The sequence below is a fragment of the Nicotiana tabacum genome, chromosome 12 (assembly GCF_000715075.1).
Source record: "Nicotiana tabacum cultivar K326 chromosome 12, ASM71507v2, whole genome shotgun sequence".
Lineage (NCBI taxonomy): Eukaryota > Viridiplantae > Streptophyta > Magnoliopsida > Solanales > Solanaceae > Nicotiana > Nicotiana tabacum.
Window position 1 is genome coordinate 102,942,120 of NC_134091.1, and position 21,531 is coordinate 102,963,650.

The following is a 21,531-nucleotide window of genomic DNA, read 5'->3' on the forward strand; positions in this document are numbered from 1 at the left end:
GCATCCATTTATCAGGGTTATTGTTGACGATGTTGATCCTGACTTGTTGGAAGAATTCACTAAGTGGTTATATTTAGGTACCGACACAGTTTCAAAGAGGTTAGATTATACACATTTTTCATATTATCGAGTGCATACAATTTATGGATTTCTAATTGAAACTACATAATAATTGTACTTGCTATATCTTTAAATAGGAAGAAGACGCCTTATACTTTTAAAGATAACCAGCTCAACCTGTGGTTTGATCTTGGAGTGGAAAAAGTTGATAAAAAGTACTAGTTTTATACTTTGGTATATCCTGGATAAATCCTTAACAACACGGTACACACATACCCTGGTAAAATTTAATGATTAGCTGTAGTATTCATTTTAGATATCTATAGAATTTTTGTTTGAAAATTGTAGTTAAATTGTATTTAGCATTGAGAAATAATGAATCTGGTTTTTTGCAGCACATTGATTTTATTTTATACTATTTGAGGATGAGAGGAAAGTATGGCCCTAAAAACAAAATACGGTTTACAACCACTGACTGTATCTTCAAGACTAGAATTGAACAAATTTATGAGAGGTACATTAATGCTCCTGCCGATAGGAAGCTTGCTATTGTCAAACCCCAGGACGTCGTATTGTATGGGACAAAGTTAATTTTGTGATTATGCTCGTAAACATTGTGGAAAAATTTCATTGGTTAGTGGCTGTGTTTGACATTACCGATAGGGTTCTATATGTTTATGATTCTATGGTCTCTTCACGAAATCATAAACTTGTTGAATCTGCTGTCGACAAGTTTGCTATTATGATCCCCCTCTACTTGTCATGCACCGAATTATATGGAAAGCGTCCAGACATCAACTATAAGAACACAAATGCATACATTGAAATAGGTTTTACTGACCCTCTTTGCATTCAGTGGTTGGTCGGTGAGATACCCCAGCAAAAAGAGAGATCAATGTATATGCTGCTTTTCCTTCTATTTAACCAATTGTATTTTAAATTGAATGATAAATCTTTCCCCCTATGATTTTTTGTAGTGACTGTGGTGTATACGTGGTGGCATTTGCAGAATATGTCAGCATTGGAGAGCTATCGATTTCAAAGGAAGACCTTTCTGATATTGATCAACACCGTAGACGCTATGGAGCGCTACTTTGGGATTATGCTAGGAAAAAGCAAGAGCTTGCTGCAATTAGTGAAAGTAACATGACTGGAAGATTAGCAAGAAGAAAAGGTACACTAGTTGTGAAGGAGAGAATATGAGTCCAAAATAAAAAAACATTAGTTGCCCTTTTCAGTAGAAAATTTGTAGTTAAAGTGTTTAGTTGTAGCTGCATTGTAGTAAAGTTGTAGGAAAATTGTTTATTAAGAACAAGTCAGCTACAATTTATTTGTAGCAGATTTGTGATACAGTTGTTTTATCTTTTATTTTGTTATTTTGTCCAGAATTATACTACTTAGAATAAAAAACATCTGTGGTATTTTTTGGTTGAAAGTTGTTAGTACTTGATCTCGATATTGGTACTATATAATTTCTTTACAGCATAACTATAATTATTTTAGCAACTACTATACAAAAATACTTAATCTATTCAATTTTAGCAGTGTTGTTAGGAAAGGCTGAAAAGTAATAAATAAACTCAGTATTTGAACAAAACAACTACAAACCAATTGCATTAAGAGTTAAAATCTGTTTAGCAAACATTCATTATAGGAAACAATCTTTATTCAAATTAGCAACACAATTACACCACAACTATAATTCTCCAGAACATAACAAATACAACTTAATATGTCTTAAAGGACAGATAATCATCAACAGTACTCAGTAAAAAAAATTCTTTAAACTATATCAATTTTTATTTCTTTTTGGGAGTTCTAGTCCCCAGTTGCCACATGAAACCTTGTACTTCTTTGCATTTACTTCATCATATGATTTGTATCTTTGTTTTTGAGGTCTCCCTGGATGCCTTTTCCCAGTAGGTGGCATTACAACTTCTTCACCTATATGTTGTGGCACATTCCATTTGCTTTCATTAGGCAGTGGGTCTACTGGTATTTCATAAGTCTGCAGAAAGCTCTCCCTCGTGTAATAAGGAAAACAATAGTTTTTATAAGACTTGTTGTTGTTCCTCAAAGCCGCCAAAGCATGTGGACAAGGAAGTTCATCAAGCTGGAATTGTCCACAACTACATCTCTTATTTTGAAGGCAAACAATGAAGCGCTTCACACCATTTATCACATTATGTATGTAATCTGTTGAAGCCCTCACCTACAATTTTATTCCAAACACACAACAAGTTGTCACCAACAGATACAAAACAAAATAACTACAATTATACAATAATATTTCTACAATAATCAGTATATATTTAGTTTGATGAAATCAATGATCTGATGTTATTGGCCATAACTTACTCTCATCTTCTGCGATAATGTCCTGTTGTATTCCAACTCTTTGTTGTATTTTTTCCCAAGGTATGTGAATGTACCATTTGCATTTAATAACTTTTCATTAGTCCAACGTTCAAGAAGAGTCCTCATGTACTCTAATAGTTCTACTACGGGAAGCTCTCTTGCATCTTTGGTTACCGCATTCAAGGAATCTGATATGTTTGATGTCATCGTCCATATTTTGTTCACCGTAGCATGTACCCGAGACCATCTGTGGTAGCCAATATCATATAGGTATGCTTTAACACGTGTGTCGATCTCTTCAATATTTGGCATTCTTTCATTAAATTCATCAAGCGTGTATAATCATGTCGTGGCAAAGTATAATTCGCTTAACTTTAGATGACCTTTCTTGAAACTTTGACCTTACATTTGTCCAAATATGCCACATACAAGTATAATGTGGCATGCCGGTATAAACAGTAGATGGTACCTTCAATATACTCTCATTACGGTCAGAAACAACACACATATTTGGTTTTTCACCATATGCATTGTTACACCTCATTTTTTTGTACGTGAAAGTACGTCGTAAGTCAATTGATGTAAGCTTGAAAATGAGAGCCTCTTTGAAAGTATATAAAGTGATTTAATGATGTTACGTCCCATTTTCGCAAGCCTTTAAGAGTTATCATTCAGGTACAAATGTTTCTAAGGGGACATGTTACACCCCATACTTCAGACGTCACTGTCATTATAAGATTATCTAATGTAAGCTCAAAAAGGACGAAATCCTTCTACAAGGATAAGAAAGGTTTACTGAAGTCTTAAGTAAGTTAAGATGAATAAGAAACTTTTTATTCATAATTTAAATGAGTTTAAAGTCATGCTATGACTATATATGATGTTTGGATATGAAATATAAAGTTTGGGAAAAATCGGATTTAAGTTGCGAAAAAACCAACTAAGGATTTGCCTTGTAATCAAGCATTTTGAGCAATACATTTCGCAAGTTTTATGATGTCCTTTTGGGACATATTATATACAGAATTGAAGGTATTTGAGTCTATTTTTTAACGCATGTAACCGTTCGTCGATACGATATTGGAGTAGAGAGATATTCACATTTTCGCGAGAATGCGCAAGCAGCACCCATGGGACCCACAAGTCGGGAAAAATTCCAGCTTGTATTTAAGTCAATTCTTCATCGTTTTAACTCATTTTTCTGGTCCAAAACGGTTCCTAAATCCTCCTAAATGCTCTCCAATGGTTCCTCCATGATTCTATGGTGAGAACCTAAGATGAAGATGAAAACATGAATCCAAAGCTAGAAATCTCGTGGTGCTTGCTAGATCGTAGTTCTTCGTCTTGTGGTTATTTTGGAGGATTCTTCAAAGGTAAGTAACCTCAGATTTTGTTTTATTCTTATTGATTAAGGTAATAATCAGTCCCTCCTTCATATATATTAGATTTTGAAGGCAAACTACAAGTGTTTACACACTAATTTGAACACCAAAAGTTTATTCAAGAAGAGAATAAAACACCTATAGTGTTGTGGTGTTATTGAGGATAGTTGTGGACTGTGCTTGGCTGAAATTTCATGTTGTTTTTACTGTTTAAGGTGAGTATAAAATCCTACTACATGTACTTGCAGTTGTTTTTGTGTTGGTTGCATTATTTGAGCAAAATACTATAAGAGGAGACTTAAAATAGTTTGAGATGTTATGGGTTTTAATGGACTGTTTTGGAAAGGTTGTTTCCATGAACTATAAATGGCTGGAAAATGGGGAAAATAACTTGATTATGATATGATTTCTATTGTTATGCATGTCTATATATTTATTAAGTGAATTGGTGAAAGAAGCACATGAACCTTGAGATTGGAAGTGAAGATTAGCTTAAGTCACTTCTATGGTGTTGTATTGTCATTGAGGGCTGTTGTAAGCTAAATATAACTTGGATTTTGACTTGAAGCTACTGTAGGAGGTATGTATATTGTGTTCTTGCATGTTCTTAAGGTTATATTGACATTGATTAAGTTAAATGGATGGACTAGACATAAGCTAGTGAATAAAGTTTCTAATTGAGGATAACTTTAGTTGTGGATTGTTTTCGTTGTTATAAATATATGGTATAAGACTGGAATCATTGATGAATGACTTCATTATCATATTAATAATACTAGTAAGTTAAAGTAAGAAGTCTATAAGGGGTGATATGGGGTATACAGATTCCAATTGGGCTTGTAGCTCTTCATGAAGTAGTTGTGACTTGTTGTTATTATATGGTGTCTTGTTATTGATAATTATGTATTGATGGATTTCTCTAGTCATTGTTGTTGGTATATGGTATTGGAGGAATCTCTTGTTACAGGGGATATGCTGCCCAAATTTACATAAACGAGCTACTAGTTTAAGTTGCGGACTTAGCCTTTACTCAATACTGATTTTGAATCTCCTTATGCTATGGTAGATTGAGTTGAGTTGTTTGAAGAATTGCGTAAAAGGTATTAAGGACAATGGAGTTAAGATATGTTAAGGCTATCCATTCTTTCCTTTTGGCATGATCCATATGATAGAAACGAAATATGCAAACGTGGAACTTTCATAAATGACTCTATTCATAGAAGTATTAGGGGTGCCTATGTTCTTGTTTCCCCATGTGTACTATTATTATATCTTCTGTTCATGGGTATCAGAAAAATACGTAAGTTGCTAAAGTTTATCCGAAGGCATATTGATTTTATGACATTCCGAGAAATATTACTGACTTACTTCATTATGCATTGCATTCATTTATACATGTACATTGACCCATGACCAGATAGCATTATATACGCATATATTATATGTATATGGGATATGGGAAAAGGTTATGGCGTTATATGCGCACCACCACCTGATCAGCTAGTATACGTTGATGATTTCGCCCATAGTGGCTGAGATGATATGATGGGATTCCCTCAGAGGCTTGATGATGTTATGTACGCATATACCTATGCATGGTATGTCATTTATATACACATGCATGCCATTACAAATTTTTCATGATTCACAGAGCTATTCAGAATTACAGGTTGAGTTCTTTACTCCATGTTTCTTTCATGTCTTTTATATACTACTGTCATACCTTACATACTCGGTACTTTATTTGTACTGACGTTCCTTTTACCTAGGGATACTGCGTTTCATGCCCGCATATCCCAATAGATAGGTTGAGAGTTCTCCTAGTAGGCTATCAGCTCAGCAAAAAGTGTTGGTGCACTCCACTTGCTCCGGAGTTGCCTATCTGGTCAGTATGATTTGGACATGTATTGATTGACATGGCGGGGCCATATCTCGAACTTTATGAAATTTATGTACTCGTAGAGGCTTGTAGACAGATGTTATATATATGGATACTTGTATGGCTCTGTCGGCCTATGTATTGAGTATACAAATGATCATGTCGGCCTTATAAGCCCTTATGTCGCATGCATAAGCTTCTATATCATGTTGGGTCATCCCATGTTGAGTATTCTCTTATGTTTAATTCTAGTTATCTCATGATGGCCTTTCCGATTCATTTACCCATGATAGTATGATAAGAAGGATGCGTTACGTTGGTACTCGGTTGAGTTAGGCACTGGGTGCCCGTCGCGGCCCTACGATTTGGGTCGTGACATGCATGTTTGAATTGCTCAAAAAACCACCTCCATGATGCATCATTTTCTGAATCAACAACGGCATATGCTAGTGGTAATATGCTACCTAAAAAGAAATTCAATTTCAGTAATAAAACTTGAAAATATAAAAAATACAGTCTCAAAAATAACTTTATAACAATTATTTTACAATTAATCTACATTACCAGCTGCATCCGTTGTGCTAGCTGTTAGCATGATTCCCCTATATGCTGACTTTAAGAAGGTGCCATTAACTACTACAATTGGCCTACTCCCAACCCTTGACGGACGTACTAAGTGCAACAAATGCATACAAGAAACAATCATCTTCAGTCTTCTGCAATTTCACTACCGACCCCGGATAAGTCTTCTCCAGAATATACAAATAACTTGGCAAGCGACTGTAGGAATCAGCAGGATGACCTCTCAAAAATTTCAAAGCATTTTCCTTTGCTCTCCAAGCTTGTATGTATGTTAAGTTCACACCATAATCCGACAACATGTCAGTTTGTATGTCTTTTGGTGTGTATATTATCTTAGGATCCACATATTTTGGCATCACCATGCTGCCAACTACCATGGCAGTAGGTTTGCGTTGTATATATGTGTTGTCCATCAAAGAGCATGTGTGCAAGCTGTTGAATTTTTAAACCTTGAACAATGCTGATTCATTTATGCTGGTGGACTTGAAGTGCCACGTACAATTGTCTCCAACACATACAAGGCAATAGCTACAGAATAAAAATAATTCAAAAAATATTATGTAAATTGTAGCTACCGAATACGAGGCTGTGTATGCACAACAACTTGTTTTAAATAATTAATATACCATTTATATACAAAAAAACTACAACTTATACACAATATGAATTTGACAAATAAAATGTTCCTACCTTCTTGCAATTGTCCTTTTCACCATAAATTAAAACTTATTCATGACAGAATAGTGCTTCATTGCACTGGCAATTATTTTCTTATCTTGGTAAACTTGGCCTACTTCAATTACATTTGGCGTATGTTTTGTTATGATGATACTTTCATATTCTATAATTGCCGGAGATGTTTGCATATCAATTAAATTCTCTGTTCCTGATACTTCTCCAATTGTGTTACATTGCTTGACAATTGTACCACGTTAGTAATACGATAATCAGAAGAACATGTACTCAATTAAAAATATAGTAATTCAGACCTTTGTATATTCATATGTTCAGTATTTGATAGAATACTTGTAGAGACATAACAGTCGAACTATATTTGTTATGTAGTATTATTGTAGATAATTTGTAGTAAAATTATAGAATACTTGAAATTGAAAAAACATAAGCATTGGAAAAACAGAGCAAACCTGCAATTGTGCTCGCATTTGACATACTGCATTCCAAATTGAAATCACGCACTGTTATACACAGTGGATACATTCCTAAGATTTTGTTTTCCTTTTTCGTCTCCATATACACTCAAACTTCCATATCGTTCCGAATTTCCATTAGAGGACAACGTTCGTTGACAGTGTATTTGATTTCGATGATTTTTGCGGAGGTATCGATTATTAGATGCTCTGCAATTGCGGAATTCAATTGACTATAATTTGAATATTCATTGATTATAATTCCGTCAACATCAAAATCTTTGTATCTCCCAACACTATCCCACCGACCATTGAGCTGATTCATAATCGCTAATTTTGACATTATGTCGCGAAATTCAATTCAAGTGTAGCTAATTGTTTGCAATTGTTTTCTTCAAAATATTTGTTTATGGAAAACCAGAGGAAACCAGAGAAAACCACAGAATAGAAGGATACTACAGATATATTGCCTTGATTATCGTGCGATGATAACTAGAGAAAATCAGAGTAATAGAAGGATTCTACAAATAGGTTGCCTTGATTATGGTGCAATGATCGTGTTAGTAAAATCTTTAACTGAAATATAAGTGCTGCGCCCCGTTTTCTCGCGAAAGCGGGCCTCGACGTGTGACAACTCTTTTAAAGGAGGTATTAAAAGAAAACAGTCACCACCTAACGGTTTTTAAGGTGCGTTAGGGCACCTATTTATAAATGACTCTGTTTTAACTAGTTAGCATCATCAAAGATCGGGTAAGGGCTCAAATTACCTCAAAGAGAAGGTGTTAGGCACTCTTCGAGGTCCACAACTCTGGGACCCGGCCGAACATAAGATTATGTGGATTACAATTAGGCTAAGTGATCAAATAAACAAAGAGAATATAAAGGTCAAAGTATTTCATTACAAATATGATTAGTATAGATCTTAGTACGAATATAGGGATATAACTATTTGGATCTAATAACAACATATAAAAGAGGGGGAGGGGGGTCCTAAGTTTTTTAGCCTAAAGGATCACCCCGTGCAACATAAATAATACTTCCCAAATTCCTTGAGATAGGGAGTTACTCATATTATTCAGCGGGCACAGACTATCATCTCCTGCTCCTGATTACTATGTTAAAGTTGTTTACCTAAAGCACGCTAATTCAATTCTAAGTCGTGCTCTATGCGTGCACTACCCGTCCCATTCCTATGGTCCAGAAGGTATTAGACCTCTACTAGGGTGGTTCTAGACCTTACTTAGGTGGCTTAGAAATGTCAAAATTAGGCGACATACAAAACACATATTGGACTTCAAATATGGGCAGTTAAGGGCTCAAGTTAGCCTCTACACTTAAGCAACAAATGCACGTGAAACAGGTTTTCATTTTAGGCCGTTTCAGAATTAAGAACCTTAAGCCCTATAGACATGATTTCTATGTGACTATGCATTAAAGCATACAAGCAGTTTCAGAGGCTAGCCGCTGCTTATCTCCATATAATTATACGATTGCTGCATGCTGATTTGAGATTGCAGATTTTCAGTTATTTAACCTATAGATGCTGTGTCTAGGTGATTTATGCACTAAGTGACAATGAAATCTATTAGAGGAAAGCCCAGAATTATTCATGCTTTTCGAGCAGAAAACAACATTTAGAAAAATAACACTTTTTGGCGAGTAGTAATACCCTATAGGCAGGATCTCTAACAATTGGCGATTGAAACCAATTATATTGTTATACTTTAACCTTATAGGCATGTTTTCTAGGTGAACAGTGCGATACAATAACGAATGAAATGATAAAAATCCTATAGGCATAATTTCTGGTGGATATGTTGCAGCGATGCAAATTGAAGGAAAATTCAATGATATTTATTTCCTATGGCCAGGTTTTCTAATAACATGTAGCAGTAGGGATAATTGAAGCATTTGAACTCATGCTTTGCTAGTAGACAAGTAGTGTGAGTCTGTGCTTCTCTTAATGCCATGATTTCTTCAGTGCATATAAAGATTGAATGGCATATATAGCAGATGAATCATTGAATCCTATAGGCATGTTTTCTACCCTTGCATGCAAACATCAGAATTTACCCATCCCCTGTTTTTAATAACACCCGAATTGTTTATTAAAAAATTATTACAGGCCCAATAATGAATATGATTACAAATATTATACAAATAATAATAGTAGGCCCACAACAGGCCCAAAAGAAATACCCAACACTGCTGGGCCTTCAACAATTCTCCCGTGGTATACCCAGATTTTCAACAAGGAACCATATTCATCAGTACAACTCAGAATCCATAGAAGAGCTCAAAGACAAATAACACAACCATAGATCAACCATATTACCCAGGCATTAAAGCACTTAAACCAACCAACTTACATGTTCATTAGACAATAGGAAGAAGGAATTAAGTGGGGTAGTTCAGGTCTCAGTAGTAGAGAAAGTGGCTAAAAAACCCCAAACCCTAGTGTGTCAGAGTTCACAAGAGTCTCAAATGGACCTCGAGCAGTGCTCATACTAGGGAGGTCAGTAGCAAGAGTCTTGGTGGCCTTGGCTTTTAGCCGGCCAAGAATGATAGGTTCAGAATAGCATAGGTAACAAATAAGAGAGAATGAACAACGGTTAAGGGACAGAAGTTGAGGAAATGCACTTATAGCTTAAAATAGACATAGCAAAGTTGAGCATACAGAGCAGCTAATCAAGCAGGTCACGGGACTTAGAAGCAGGTTCAACAGGACTTCAACACTTAGCAAAGTAGCACATAAGCAGCCACATATTGAAAGAGTTAGGGGAGAAACAAGTTTGCAGGATTGACAAAAGTTATCATACACAGGTGCATAATACCAAACAAGTTTAAATAAGGCACTGACTTAGAGATTTGAAGCCTAAAGGTCCTAATTATGTCAAACATGGTATGGAAACACAAACTAAGATGGCCATTCTAAAGGTTTCAAACAGTCATTAAGTATATAAGACTAAGCAAAACAGAAACATATTATGAGGGAGTAGATCATAGTTGATAGAAAAGGTCTTAGCACAAATTAGAACACATTACATATGCAAGACTATCATTACAGAGATTCAGAACAGAGTGGGAAAGTAAACACATGTCAAATAGCAAATGTAGGCATTCAAGTATTGACACAGTAGACTAATTAACTAGAGGAAGTCCAAGTTATGCCAGGGATTCATCCTAATATCATGAAACAAAACAGTTCAAATATGGTAGGGAAAACAAGTTGAGATAACTGTTCTAAAACCTCAAGAAATCACTAAAGGAGAATAGGATCAAATGAGCATGTTGAGTGACACAATAGCAGGGAAACAAGTCATAGTTAACAATGAAGGTGTTAACACAGGTTATTACAGATGTGAGACATTCATTACAAACATTCAGGACAAAGCAGGTAAGCATATTCATGAATATTCAGGCCCCAATACACTAGCTAAACGAGCTTAGGAGGGTTTAGATTATCCAAGTTAGACATAGAAAATCTCAGAGCTAGCAGCATTAGGAGAAGTTAAATGCTAAAATGATTTAAAACGAGTGTAAAACTAACAGAGTCGTGCATAAAGTAGCCCAGAAATACATTAAGCCATAGATTTCAAAAGCGAGAGCACATGCAAATAAGAGACACATAAAAAATGAAATTACAGAAGGTCAAGCGACTTACCAGTTAAACGGACAACAATAAAGAACAAAAATTCCACAAGAACCCAGAATCTCAATGTGTCAAAGTTCCCAAAGAATCCCGGGCAATGCTCGCACCAAGAGAAAGTTCGAATAATAGAATCTCAGTGGCCTTGGCTTTCAGCCGGCCAAAAACAAAGTACATAATAAGAGAATGAGGGAATCACAGAACAAAGCTCTAATTTTTAGTGAAAGTATATCGATTTAGCTCCCTTTCAAAGGGGAATGGGGAGAGGTTTATATAGTGACAAAAATCGAACAAGTAAACAAGGAAACACTGTAAAATCAAGAATAAATAAGGAAGTAATAACATGCAGAATCAATAAAAATTGGATTAGGGAAAAATAGGTAAACCCTAGTTGGCAGAAATCGAAAATTGGCCGGAAATCTTGGCTAATCGGACCCATATAGCCCGGTCATGATGTATATGGACTAAATACTATCCAGATTCTAGCGATTGAAGTTGAATGGCCGGATTCTGAGAGATAATACTTGCCATGTTTAGGCAAATACTAGGTGATACCATAGTTTTGTAGAAAATAACGAGATAACACATAAAAGGTAAGGAAATCATGGAGAGAATCCATGGTTGAGACAGATTTGGAGAGATTTGAGAGGGAGGCTAGGGTTTCTGTGGAGAGGAGAAGAGAGAATTTTAGGGCGGCGGGTTAAAGAGAATGAAAGGATTAGGGTTGGGGTGGGTAATTAAAACGAGGGGAAAATAATTTATAAAAATAATTAGTAAATGAATAAAAATATTTTTATGTACTAAAATGATTTAAAATAATGATTTAGCATTATAAAAATATAAAAATGCTATTTTGATGCCAATAATATAAATAAGGAGCATTTGTATATGAATATAGGCTATTATTGTAAGATTGTGCAAATAGCTTTAAAATGCTAATGTAATTATATAAAAAAGAAATGAAGTGAAAATATTATGCGACATATATGAGGATAAAAAATAGTAATTTTGGATGATTATGTCATCACAAATAATTCAAAGGGATAATTACTAAATATTTATGTAGTTTAAATGCAAGAAAATTAATTCTAAAGCTCTAAAAATTATGGAACATTATAAAAAGTGCTTGTATAGATTTGTAAGCTAAATAATGATGCAAAAATAATATTTTGAAAGTATATATATTATTTAAAAAAGTATGAGGGCAAAATTGGGTATCAACAATAAGTGATTCCAAAATCCCGCGTCTAAATAAGGAAGATCACCGCAGAAAGGAGTCTAGCTTAAACAAATGTATATTTGTTGTAGCTAAAACGTGTTTAGGCCAGGTAAATACCAAAACTGGTATATTTTTGGTAATAAGATTTTAAATAGTGTATATGAACGAAAAAACCCTATGTTAAATAATGTGTGTGGGGATAAGTGAGGCCCAACAACAATTCTGTGATGGTAGGAACTCTTTATAAATAGAGGCCAACCCCCCATTTCCAAGCTATGAGACAACCCTAGCGTATTCTGTCTATTTAATACGTAGTAACAGTAGACATCCCATCAGTCAAGTTTTTCAGGCTGTGAGAGCGCATAGCTAGTGGATCGTAGAAGTTGGTCTCAGGCTTAATCGCCTATCATTGTCGCTACTGAATCGATTGAGTTGAACGGTACGCTTCCTTAAACTCTAACTATTGATTGATTGTATGATTGTGTCTTAATCTCTGTGTTAGGATCGGTAAACCGGGTAGTGCAAAATTTAGCCAAACAATATTATAATGACAATAACAAAGACAATGCAAGTTGATAATAATGACAATTAAAGCATATAAAGAAGATACAAATTTAACGTGATTCGGTCTAAGTGACCTACGTCCACAAGCGGAGAGGACCAATTTCACTATACCAATAAGAGTACAAAAGAGAGTACAAAATTAGAGTAAATACTCTAATTAATCCCAAATACCCTAAGAGGATAACCTCACAAGATCACTCCAAAGAAAAGGGTTCACACAAGTGCTTCCCAACACTCAACTTTCATACAAAACACTCTTAATAAAGGAGGAAAGGAAGAAACAAGAAATGAAGACTCAAGTCTTGTTGGTATGATTAAAATGAACTAATGTCCTTTCCTTTTATAGGCAAAAAAGTCTTGGCCTCTTAGTCGTAAAAGAAAAGATACAACTTGTACAAATGATATCCACCACATAATGCAATATTTTTGGGTCCCAAAGAATATTGCCAACAAAGTCTACACTTTGCAGATATGCTTATGCTTATGTGAGATGGACTCCATTAGCTAAAATATTGGTCATATTACAAATGTCCACCTTGGCCTAATTTTGGCTGATATAGTAAATTTGCTCCACCCTCTCCGCAAAAGCCCCAATGGGCATATGTCAAAATTTAATGCCATTAAAATCAGACAAGTTGTCTGATACCGAAACTGTAGTAGGGCCTATAACAGTGGATCCCAATAAAGTATACAACGAACCAGATCTGTGTGCTTTCATGATCAGAAGAGCACTCTGAAAGTTCATGAAAAACTTTCAGAACTCCACCTTCACCTGCGTACTTGCACCCAAGAGATTCTAGAGTGCCCAAAGAGATGAGATTTTTCTTCAAGTCAGGAACATGTCTAGCATCGGTGAGAATTCTCACCACACCATCGTGCATTTTGATTCGGACCGTACCTTTTCCAAAAACTTTGCAGGCAGCATTATTGCCCATCAAGACAACTCTACCTCCAATAGATTCATATGTAGTAAATAAATCTCGATTGGGACACATAAGATAAGAATAACCCGAATCTAAAATTTATTCATTGTTAGATTTGAAACTATTATTAGTTGCTAAAAAAATAGTTCCCTCAGTCTCATCAGCAGCTATACTTGCTTCGACAATGTTAGTATTTTTGTGCTCATTTTTCCTTTCCTTATGCTTTTCTTTATTTTTCAGCTTATAGCATTCGGAGATAATGTGACATTTCTTATGATAATATCGACACTCTAAATTATTGTATCTGGATATGTAGTCGAATTTGCCCCTAACAAACAAGTCAACTTCCGTTTGAGTTCCACTAGCTTCCCAAGTAATATCACTATCTATCTATTCTTTTGATTTTAAGATAGATTTAATATCCTTATAAGAGATATTATCCATTGCATAAAGCATAGAATATCTTATATGCTTAAAATATGGGGGTAGAGAACAAAGCAGTAACACGACTTGATCCTCATCTTTAATTTCAGCATCTATATTACTCAAATCCATAAGAATGGAATCGAAGGTATCAAGATGAGAGAATAGAGGTACCTTCACCCATACGAATTGTATAAAGCTTTTGTTTCAGGTAAAGTCTAATTTCCACCGTCCTCTTCATATATAAGATTTTCAATTTTTCCCGCATGCCTTTGACTGTGTTTTTTTTTTTACAGAAACTTCACGTAAAACCTCATTTGAGAGATTTAAAATAATACATGCTTTTGCCTTTTTGTCTATGACGGCAAACTCCTCATCCGTCATTTTATCCTGCTTCTTCTCCTTTCCTTGCAATACCAAATCTAAGCCATTCTGAATTAGGATAGCTTCCATCTTTAATTGCCACATTTTGAAGTTTGTACTTCGATCAAATTTCTCAACATAAATCTTTATTAAAGTCATATTGGCCACTGAAACAAACCCGATTCGATCCGGCTTTGATACCAATTTGTTAGGATCGGAAACTCGAGTAGTGCAAAATTTATCCAAACAATATTATAATTATAATAACAAAGACAGTGCAAGTTGATCATAACGGCAATTAAAGCATATAAAGAAGACACAAATTAACGTGGTTCGGTCAAAGTGACCTACGTCCACAAGCGGAGAGGAGCAATTTTACTATACCAATAAGAGTACAAAAGAGAGTACAAAATTTAGAGTAAATATTCTAATTAATCTCAAATAACTTAAGAGAATAACCTCACAAGATCACTCCAAAGAAAGGGTTCACACAAGTGCTTTCTAACACTCAATTCTCATATAAAACACTCTTAATAAAGGAGGAAAGGAAGAAACAAGAAATGAAGACTCAAGTCTTGTTGGTGTGATTAAAATGAACTAATGTCCTTTCTTTTTATAGGCAAAAAAGTCTTGTACTCTTAGTTGTAAAAGAAAAAATACAACTTGTGCAAATGATATCCACCACATAATGCAATATTTTTGGGTCCCAAAAAATATTGCAAACAAAGTCTACACTTTGTAAATATGCTTATACTTATGTGAGATGGACTTCATTAACCAAAATATTGGCCATATTACACTCTGCTATGGCTGCGACTTAATAATCTTACAGTTGGTATCAGTGCCACTGTAGTTAGGGGTTAAGATCAACGAATTAAGCTAGAGTTTCATAGTATATGGTCTGCTATTGGTTTTTGGACTGCGGCAAAAATTGTTTCGCCAAGAGACTGTTTTGGGTAAACCTTTTGACGTCGACTACAATAGTGTCGTGTCTATTGTTTTCTACAGACTGGGTTTAACCCATATAATTGAAATTAGAGTAATTTATTATTATTAAAAAGAGATTTGATACATGCTTACGGGGGCATGATAATTGGCTTAATGTATGCATATTTTGATGTATATTGCCTCATATTTTGCTCATGTATAGGATGTTTTTGAGAGGAAAACACAAGCACAGAGCCGCCGTGGAGGCCGGAATTCATCAAGTTCCATCTTTCTCCCACCAGACTTAGTAATTTTTATGTTTCTTTGTATGATTTTTTGTTTGGCTACCATGTCTATGTGGAGCTAAACTTCACGTTCTAGGGTTGTGATTCTTTTATGACTATTGTTATTCGGATATTGATTTTGCCTTCTTGATTTATCATATTGGTTTATTTATTCAATCTTGCGCTTAATTATTTAATTGCTTGATCACCAATTGAATACTATCTTCGAATCTAGAATTGAACTCGAAAGTAGGAATTCTAGATTGCATATTGAGTAGAGCAAGTTCTTGAACTCGGGCATCGGGGAACGGATTCGTGGTTAGGATAGACATATACCTAATTGGCTTGCTTGGTTGATTTACAGAAATTATAAATGCGTTTTTGTTGATTCTAACTCATTAGACATATAGGCATTAAGTTAGCTTGAATAGGCGAGTAAGGACTCGACAGATTCTTATGAGCAATATTAACCCTATCAACCAATAAGCTAGATAAATTAGTCGGTCAATTCAATTGAAGAATACAATAGGATTGTTAGATAGCCCATAACTCTAAATCGTTTTCATTACATTGATATCATAAAAATCTGCTCTTTCTGTGTTCAATGTTCATTATTTATATTTTTTTATTTAATTAGTTTAGAATCAAATATTTTTAGGTTTAATTCTTGTTTAGATAATTAGGATAGTCTAATTTAGTTAATAGTTAATCACAAATCCTCATGGGTTCGACATCCGACTTTTAGTCACTTTATTACTTGACGACCGCGTATACTCGCGTGTTTGGCCGCAGTAAGGCAACCGTGGCTTAACAGAATGGTAAAGCTTTTCGTTAACAAAACTACTTTGATCCTGATTGTATGACCTCTGTAATTGGCTTCTTAAACTATTTGGCAAAAGAATATAAAGATTCTTTTGTTGATTTTTTCTTTTCTTTTTGTGATTATCCATAAATAAGTAAGGAGGGCAAACAGTTGATTTGGCCATTGTGATCGTTCCGCTTCTTGTTCACGATGGCAGTGGTTAAATTTTCAACTATTATGGAACATCTTTCTGTATTATGAAAGAAATTACTTGGTGATTCTTTTTTATTCTATTACCTTTGGTGCTATTTGATAAACGTAAAATAATATTCCGCTGATTATTAAAATATGCTCGAAAGTCTTATTGGAGTTTAACGTCAAAGGATGGGATTGAACCTAAAACTGGCATAGTTGAATTGTATGGGCTTATTTAATTTCACATGAATATAATATTATTTAAATTATAATTTATGATTAATAAATAGTTTCCACCAAAGTGGTCTATTTATTTGGAGTCTTTGAAAATCCTTAATACTTTGTACATGTCAAATAAATCTTACATGGATTGAGAGTTATGATTAGTAGATAGTTTCTACCAAAGTGGTATATTTATTTGAGTCATTGAAATATTCTCAATGCACCATGTCTAAATTATTCTTTATAAGTATACACTAGTGTTAAGAGATTTTTCTTTAGATACTAGTGACTCTAAATTAATTAATGAGAATAGATATTATATTTTCCACCTAAAGGAGGAACAAAATATCTCGAATTCTAATGTGTATAAAAGAGGACAGTTTGTTATAACAAGAGGTTTTATGTCTCTTACCTAAAGGAAGGATACAATGTATGCCTTTTACTATTGGATGATGTGGGGAGGAGGTTTTGTATCCCTTGCCTAAAGGTGAGGATACAGTGAATGCCTTGGACTCCTTGGTCCTTAAAGGGGAGACAGTTGCATCTTCCACCTAAAGGAGGGGTGCAATAGATGTCTTTGATTCTTTTGATTTATGTGTTTATGACCATGATTTTTTCCAACTTTTACGTTGTTTGCTGATATAACTATTAATAGCATGATAACTCAGTTGAATTCCATTGAATCTTTGAATAGTAGCAACTACAAGAAGTGAAAACATAATGTTGAAATGATGTTAGGTCTGATGGACCTGGACTTTTGCATTGACTGAACAGAAATCTGCTGAACCTACAACTACTAGTAATGCTGATGAAAAGGCTAAGTATGAGAAATGGATGAAGGATAACAAATTGAGCATTATGATCATAAAGAGATCCATTTTTTATTACATAAAAGGTACAGTTAAGGATAATGGAAATGCAAAGGATTTCTTGAGTGCCATTAGACAGAAATTCCTAGAATCTGATAAAACTGAGATAGGTAGCCTGATTGATTTCTTGTCTACCATAAAGTATAACCCTGTAGGTAGTGTCCGTGATCACATCATAAAATTATTTAACATTTATACCAAACTTAATAATTTAGGTGTAACCATTACCGGTGATTTTCTTATTTATCAATCCCTTAGGTCTCTTCCTAAGTATTTTAACCAGTTTAAGACAACCTATAATGAACAAAAAGATAAGTGGAGTGTTGATGAGCTTATTATTGTTTGTGTGATAGAGGAAGGAAGGATCTAAAAGGAGAAAGTTGAGGGCGTAGTGAACCTTGTTAGTTCTTCTAGATCAACTGATTATCCCTCTTATAAAATAAAAGGTGAACTCAAATTTCATAAAAAGAAACATGGTCAGTCTCATCTTCTAGGTGGTAATAATGGTCATACTAATAAGCTTGGTGGAAATCTGTCATGACCCAAACTAACCCTGTCGTGATAGCGCCTATTGTGAAACTAGGCAAGCCGACTCATTTTCAAAACAAACTGATATTTTCATTTCAAAGATAATTTCAAGGCTATCTAACACAAAAACCCTCGTAAAGGAGTTCAAATCAAAATAAAAGTGCGGAAAGAAAAGCCCGACATCGGGGTGTCACTAGTCATGAGCATCTACTATAATTTATCTGACAATATCAAGACTAACATAATCAGGAAAATAGCTAAATACAACAAAAGGAAGATAAGAGGGAGAAGAGCAGGGCTGCTATCGCCAGGCAGCTACCTCGCTATTCCTGAGAAAATCTGCAACCGGAATAGTCAACAACCGCAACCGTATTCAGCTACACCTAGATCTGCACACAAGGTGCAGGGAGTAACGTGGGTATGCCAATTCAGTAAGTAACAATAATAAATACAGACTGAGCAGTAGTGACGAGCAATAAGCATATAAAATTCATATCATGAAATCTCAGTAAAATACCACATGCTTTTAAAATCAGGGTTTGAATCAAAACATCTCGTTTAAACCCAGTTCTAGTAAAATTATTTAAAGATATTTTTCAACAATTTTCAAACAAAGGCTCAATGCAAGATAAGCAAAAATGATAAAATCATAAACAGCCCCTCGGGCAAAAATATCACTCATATACAACCCCTCGGGCAAATCTCACAGTCACTCGCAAACAGCCCCCCGGGCATACCTCACAATCACTCGTAAACAGCCCCTCTGCCATACCTCACCATCACTCATGCCTCCCAGTCACTCAGTACTCGGCACTCGCACTCAGTAGGTACCTACGCTCACTGGGGGTGTGTACAGACTCCGGAGGGGCTCCTTTAGCCCAAGCGCTATATCGAGCCAAATCATGGCATAAATCAATCATCTCTCGGCCTATATTAAACATGCTATGGCGTGCAGCCCGATCCCATAAATATCCTCACAAATTAGGCCCTTGGACTCACTCAGTCATAAACCTCTCAAGCCACTCGGGCTCTCAGTAAAACAGGGTATTCAGCCAAAAACAACATTTATATGCATCAAAATAGAGTAATAAAAACTGAGTTATGCAGTAAACAGGTATAACCATGACTGAGTATAAATTTTCAATCGAAAACAGTGAGAGGATAGTAAGAAAAGGCCCTTAAGGGTCCAAATAGCACTGGCACAATGCCCAAATATGGCATTCTGCCCAATTTACAGAAACTCTTTCTAAAACATGTAAGTATCATATAGTTTCAACAAAATATGCAACTTCACAGTTACTACGGGACGGACCAAGTCACAATCCCCAATAGTGCACGCCCACACGCCTGTCACCTAGCATGTACGTCACTTCAAAATAGTAAAATGATACAAAAATTTGGGGTCTCATACCCTCAAGACTAAATTTACAATCATTACTTACCTCAAATCGGTCAAATCTCTACCCCGCAATGCTCTTGCCTCTCGACTCGGCCTCCAAATGCTCCGAATCTATTCACAATCAGTACAATACCATCAATATATGCTAACGGAATGAACTCCACAAGAAAAACTACCAATTTAGACCAAAAATCTAAAATTGGCTCAAACCCGGCCCACGACTCGAAATCGGGTAAAAGTCCCAAATTACGAACGCCCATTCACTCACGTGTCCAACCATACTAGTTTCACTCAAATCCGACTTCGAATCGACATTCAAATCCCAATAATTCATTTTGTGAAGTTTCTATAATTTTTCCCAAATTTTCACCTCAAAGTACTAATCAGATGATGAAATCATTGATATATTCATGTATATTAACCAAATTCGAGTTAGAATCACTTACCCCGATGAATTTCTTGAAAAACCCACGAAACATCGCCACAAATCGAGCTCCCTAGGTCCAAAATGTGAAATAACGCCCTAAACCCCATTTATATAGTGCACCCTCTTAACTCCCACTATGCGGTCCACAGAATTCCAAGCACGGCCGCACCTCCCAGGTCCTACGGTCGCTAAAAACTGGTGCGGCCGTACCTTTTGGTGGCTGCACTGCCAGGATTTAGTATTTTGGCCATAACTTTCTCTACCAATTTCCAAATGATAACGTCTTTACCTTTCTGGAAACTAGACACGAATGACTACAATTCTGGTTTTTGCAGAATCTCCAAATTTCTTGTAGATCAAAAGATATAGGCTTCTGAAGTCGGACCAGCGGATCTGCAGAACTTTTCCCCGGAGTGCGGCCGCGGCAGAATTATGCGGTCTGCGAAATTCTGCTGAGGTCTGCGAAATTCAAAGTACTAGAACCATACATTAGTTCCGGAAATACCCGGACTCGCTCAAAACTCACCCCGAAACACACTCGAGGCTTCCGGAACCTCAACCGAAGGTACCATCAAGTCCTAAAATACCATACAAACTCAATCGAGCTCTCGAATCACATCAAACAATAACAAAAACATGAATCGCACACCAATTCAAGGTTAATGAACTTGAAACCTCAAACTTCCACAATCGATGCCGAAACCTATCAAACCTTGTCCGAATGACCTCAAATTTTGCACACACGTCACAAATGACACTACAAATCTAATCCAACTCCTAGAATTCTATTCCGATGTCAAATTTTCCACTGCCGACCGAAAATCACCAAATTTCCAATTTCGTCAATTCAAGTCTAATTCTACCACAGACCTCCATATTACATTTCGGACACACTCCTAAGACCAAAATCACCTAACGGAGCTATCCAAACCAAATAAATCCCAATCCGAGATCGTTTACTCATAAGTCAACATCCAGTTGACTTTTCCAACTTAACCTTCTAAATGAGAGATTGAGTGTCTCATTCTACTCCGAAACTACTCCAGACCCAAACCTACCAACCCGATACAACACAACACAGCTAAACAACACATAAAGAAGCAAAAATAGGGGAAACGGGGCTATAACTCTCGGAACAACCGGCCGGGTCATTACATCCTCCCCCTCTTAAACAAACGTTTGTCCTCGAACGAGTCTAGAAACATACTTGAAACCTCAAGTAGGTGTGATATCTGCTTCGCATCTCCCGCTCGGTCTCCTAGGTGGCCTCCTCCACGGGCTGGCCTCTCCATGCACCTTCACTGAAGCTATGTCCTTTGACCTCAACT

General features: G+C 35.7%; 2 protein-coding genes across 2 annotated transcripts; one reads left to right on the forward strand and one right to left on the reverse strand.

The window, feature by feature from the left end:
* Window positions 1-1,660: 1,660 nt before the first annotated feature.
* LOC107807411 (uncharacterized) lies at window positions 1,661-6,638 on the reverse strand. The gene is made up of 6 exons (XM_016631778.2): window positions 6,449-6,638; window positions 6,244-6,351; window positions 6,086-6,143; window positions 2,419-2,665; window positions 1,904-2,272; window positions 1,661-1,690 (listed from the first exon to the last, which is right to left on the reverse strand). The coding sequence occupies exons 1-6, from the start codon at window positions 6,636-6,638 to the stop codon at window positions 1,661-1,663; spliced, it is 1,002 nt and encodes a 333-aa protein (XP_016487264.2).
* Window positions 6,639-10,740: 4,102 nt separating this feature from the next.
* LOC142167303 (uncharacterized) lies at window positions 10,741-18,219 on the forward strand. The gene is made up of 2 exons (XM_075227467.1): window positions 10,741-10,806; window positions 17,755-18,219. Exons 1-2 carry the CDS (start codon window positions 10,741-10,743, stop codon window positions 18,217-18,219), a joined length of 531 nt encoding a protein of 176 aa, XP_075083568.1.
* The last annotated feature ends 3,312 nt before the right edge of the window (window positions 18,220-21,531 follow it).

Bases quoted from the DNA above. Each gene is read 5' to 3' on its own strand.
- LOC107807411 (XM_016631778.2), bottom strand. From the start codon at position 6,638: ATGGTAGTTGGCAGCATGGTGATGCCAAAATATGTGGATCCTAAGATA. The intron at 6,352-6,448 runs GTTATTTGTATA...TGTTGCACTTAG, and splicing joins TTCCTACAGTCGCTTGCCAA to TACGTCCGTCAAGGGTTGGG. The intron at 2,666-6,085 runs GTGGTTTTTTGA...TGGCTACCACAG, and splicing joins GAAAATGATGCATCATGGAG to ATGGTCTCGGGTACATGCTA.
- LOC142167303 (XM_075227467.1), top strand. From the start codon at position 10,741: ATGAAGGTGTTAACACAGGTTATTACAGATGTGAGACATTCATTACAA. The intron at 10,807-17,754 runs GTAAGCATATTC...TTGACTGAACAG, and splicing joins AAACATTCAGGACAAAGCAG to AAATCTGCTGAACCTACAAC.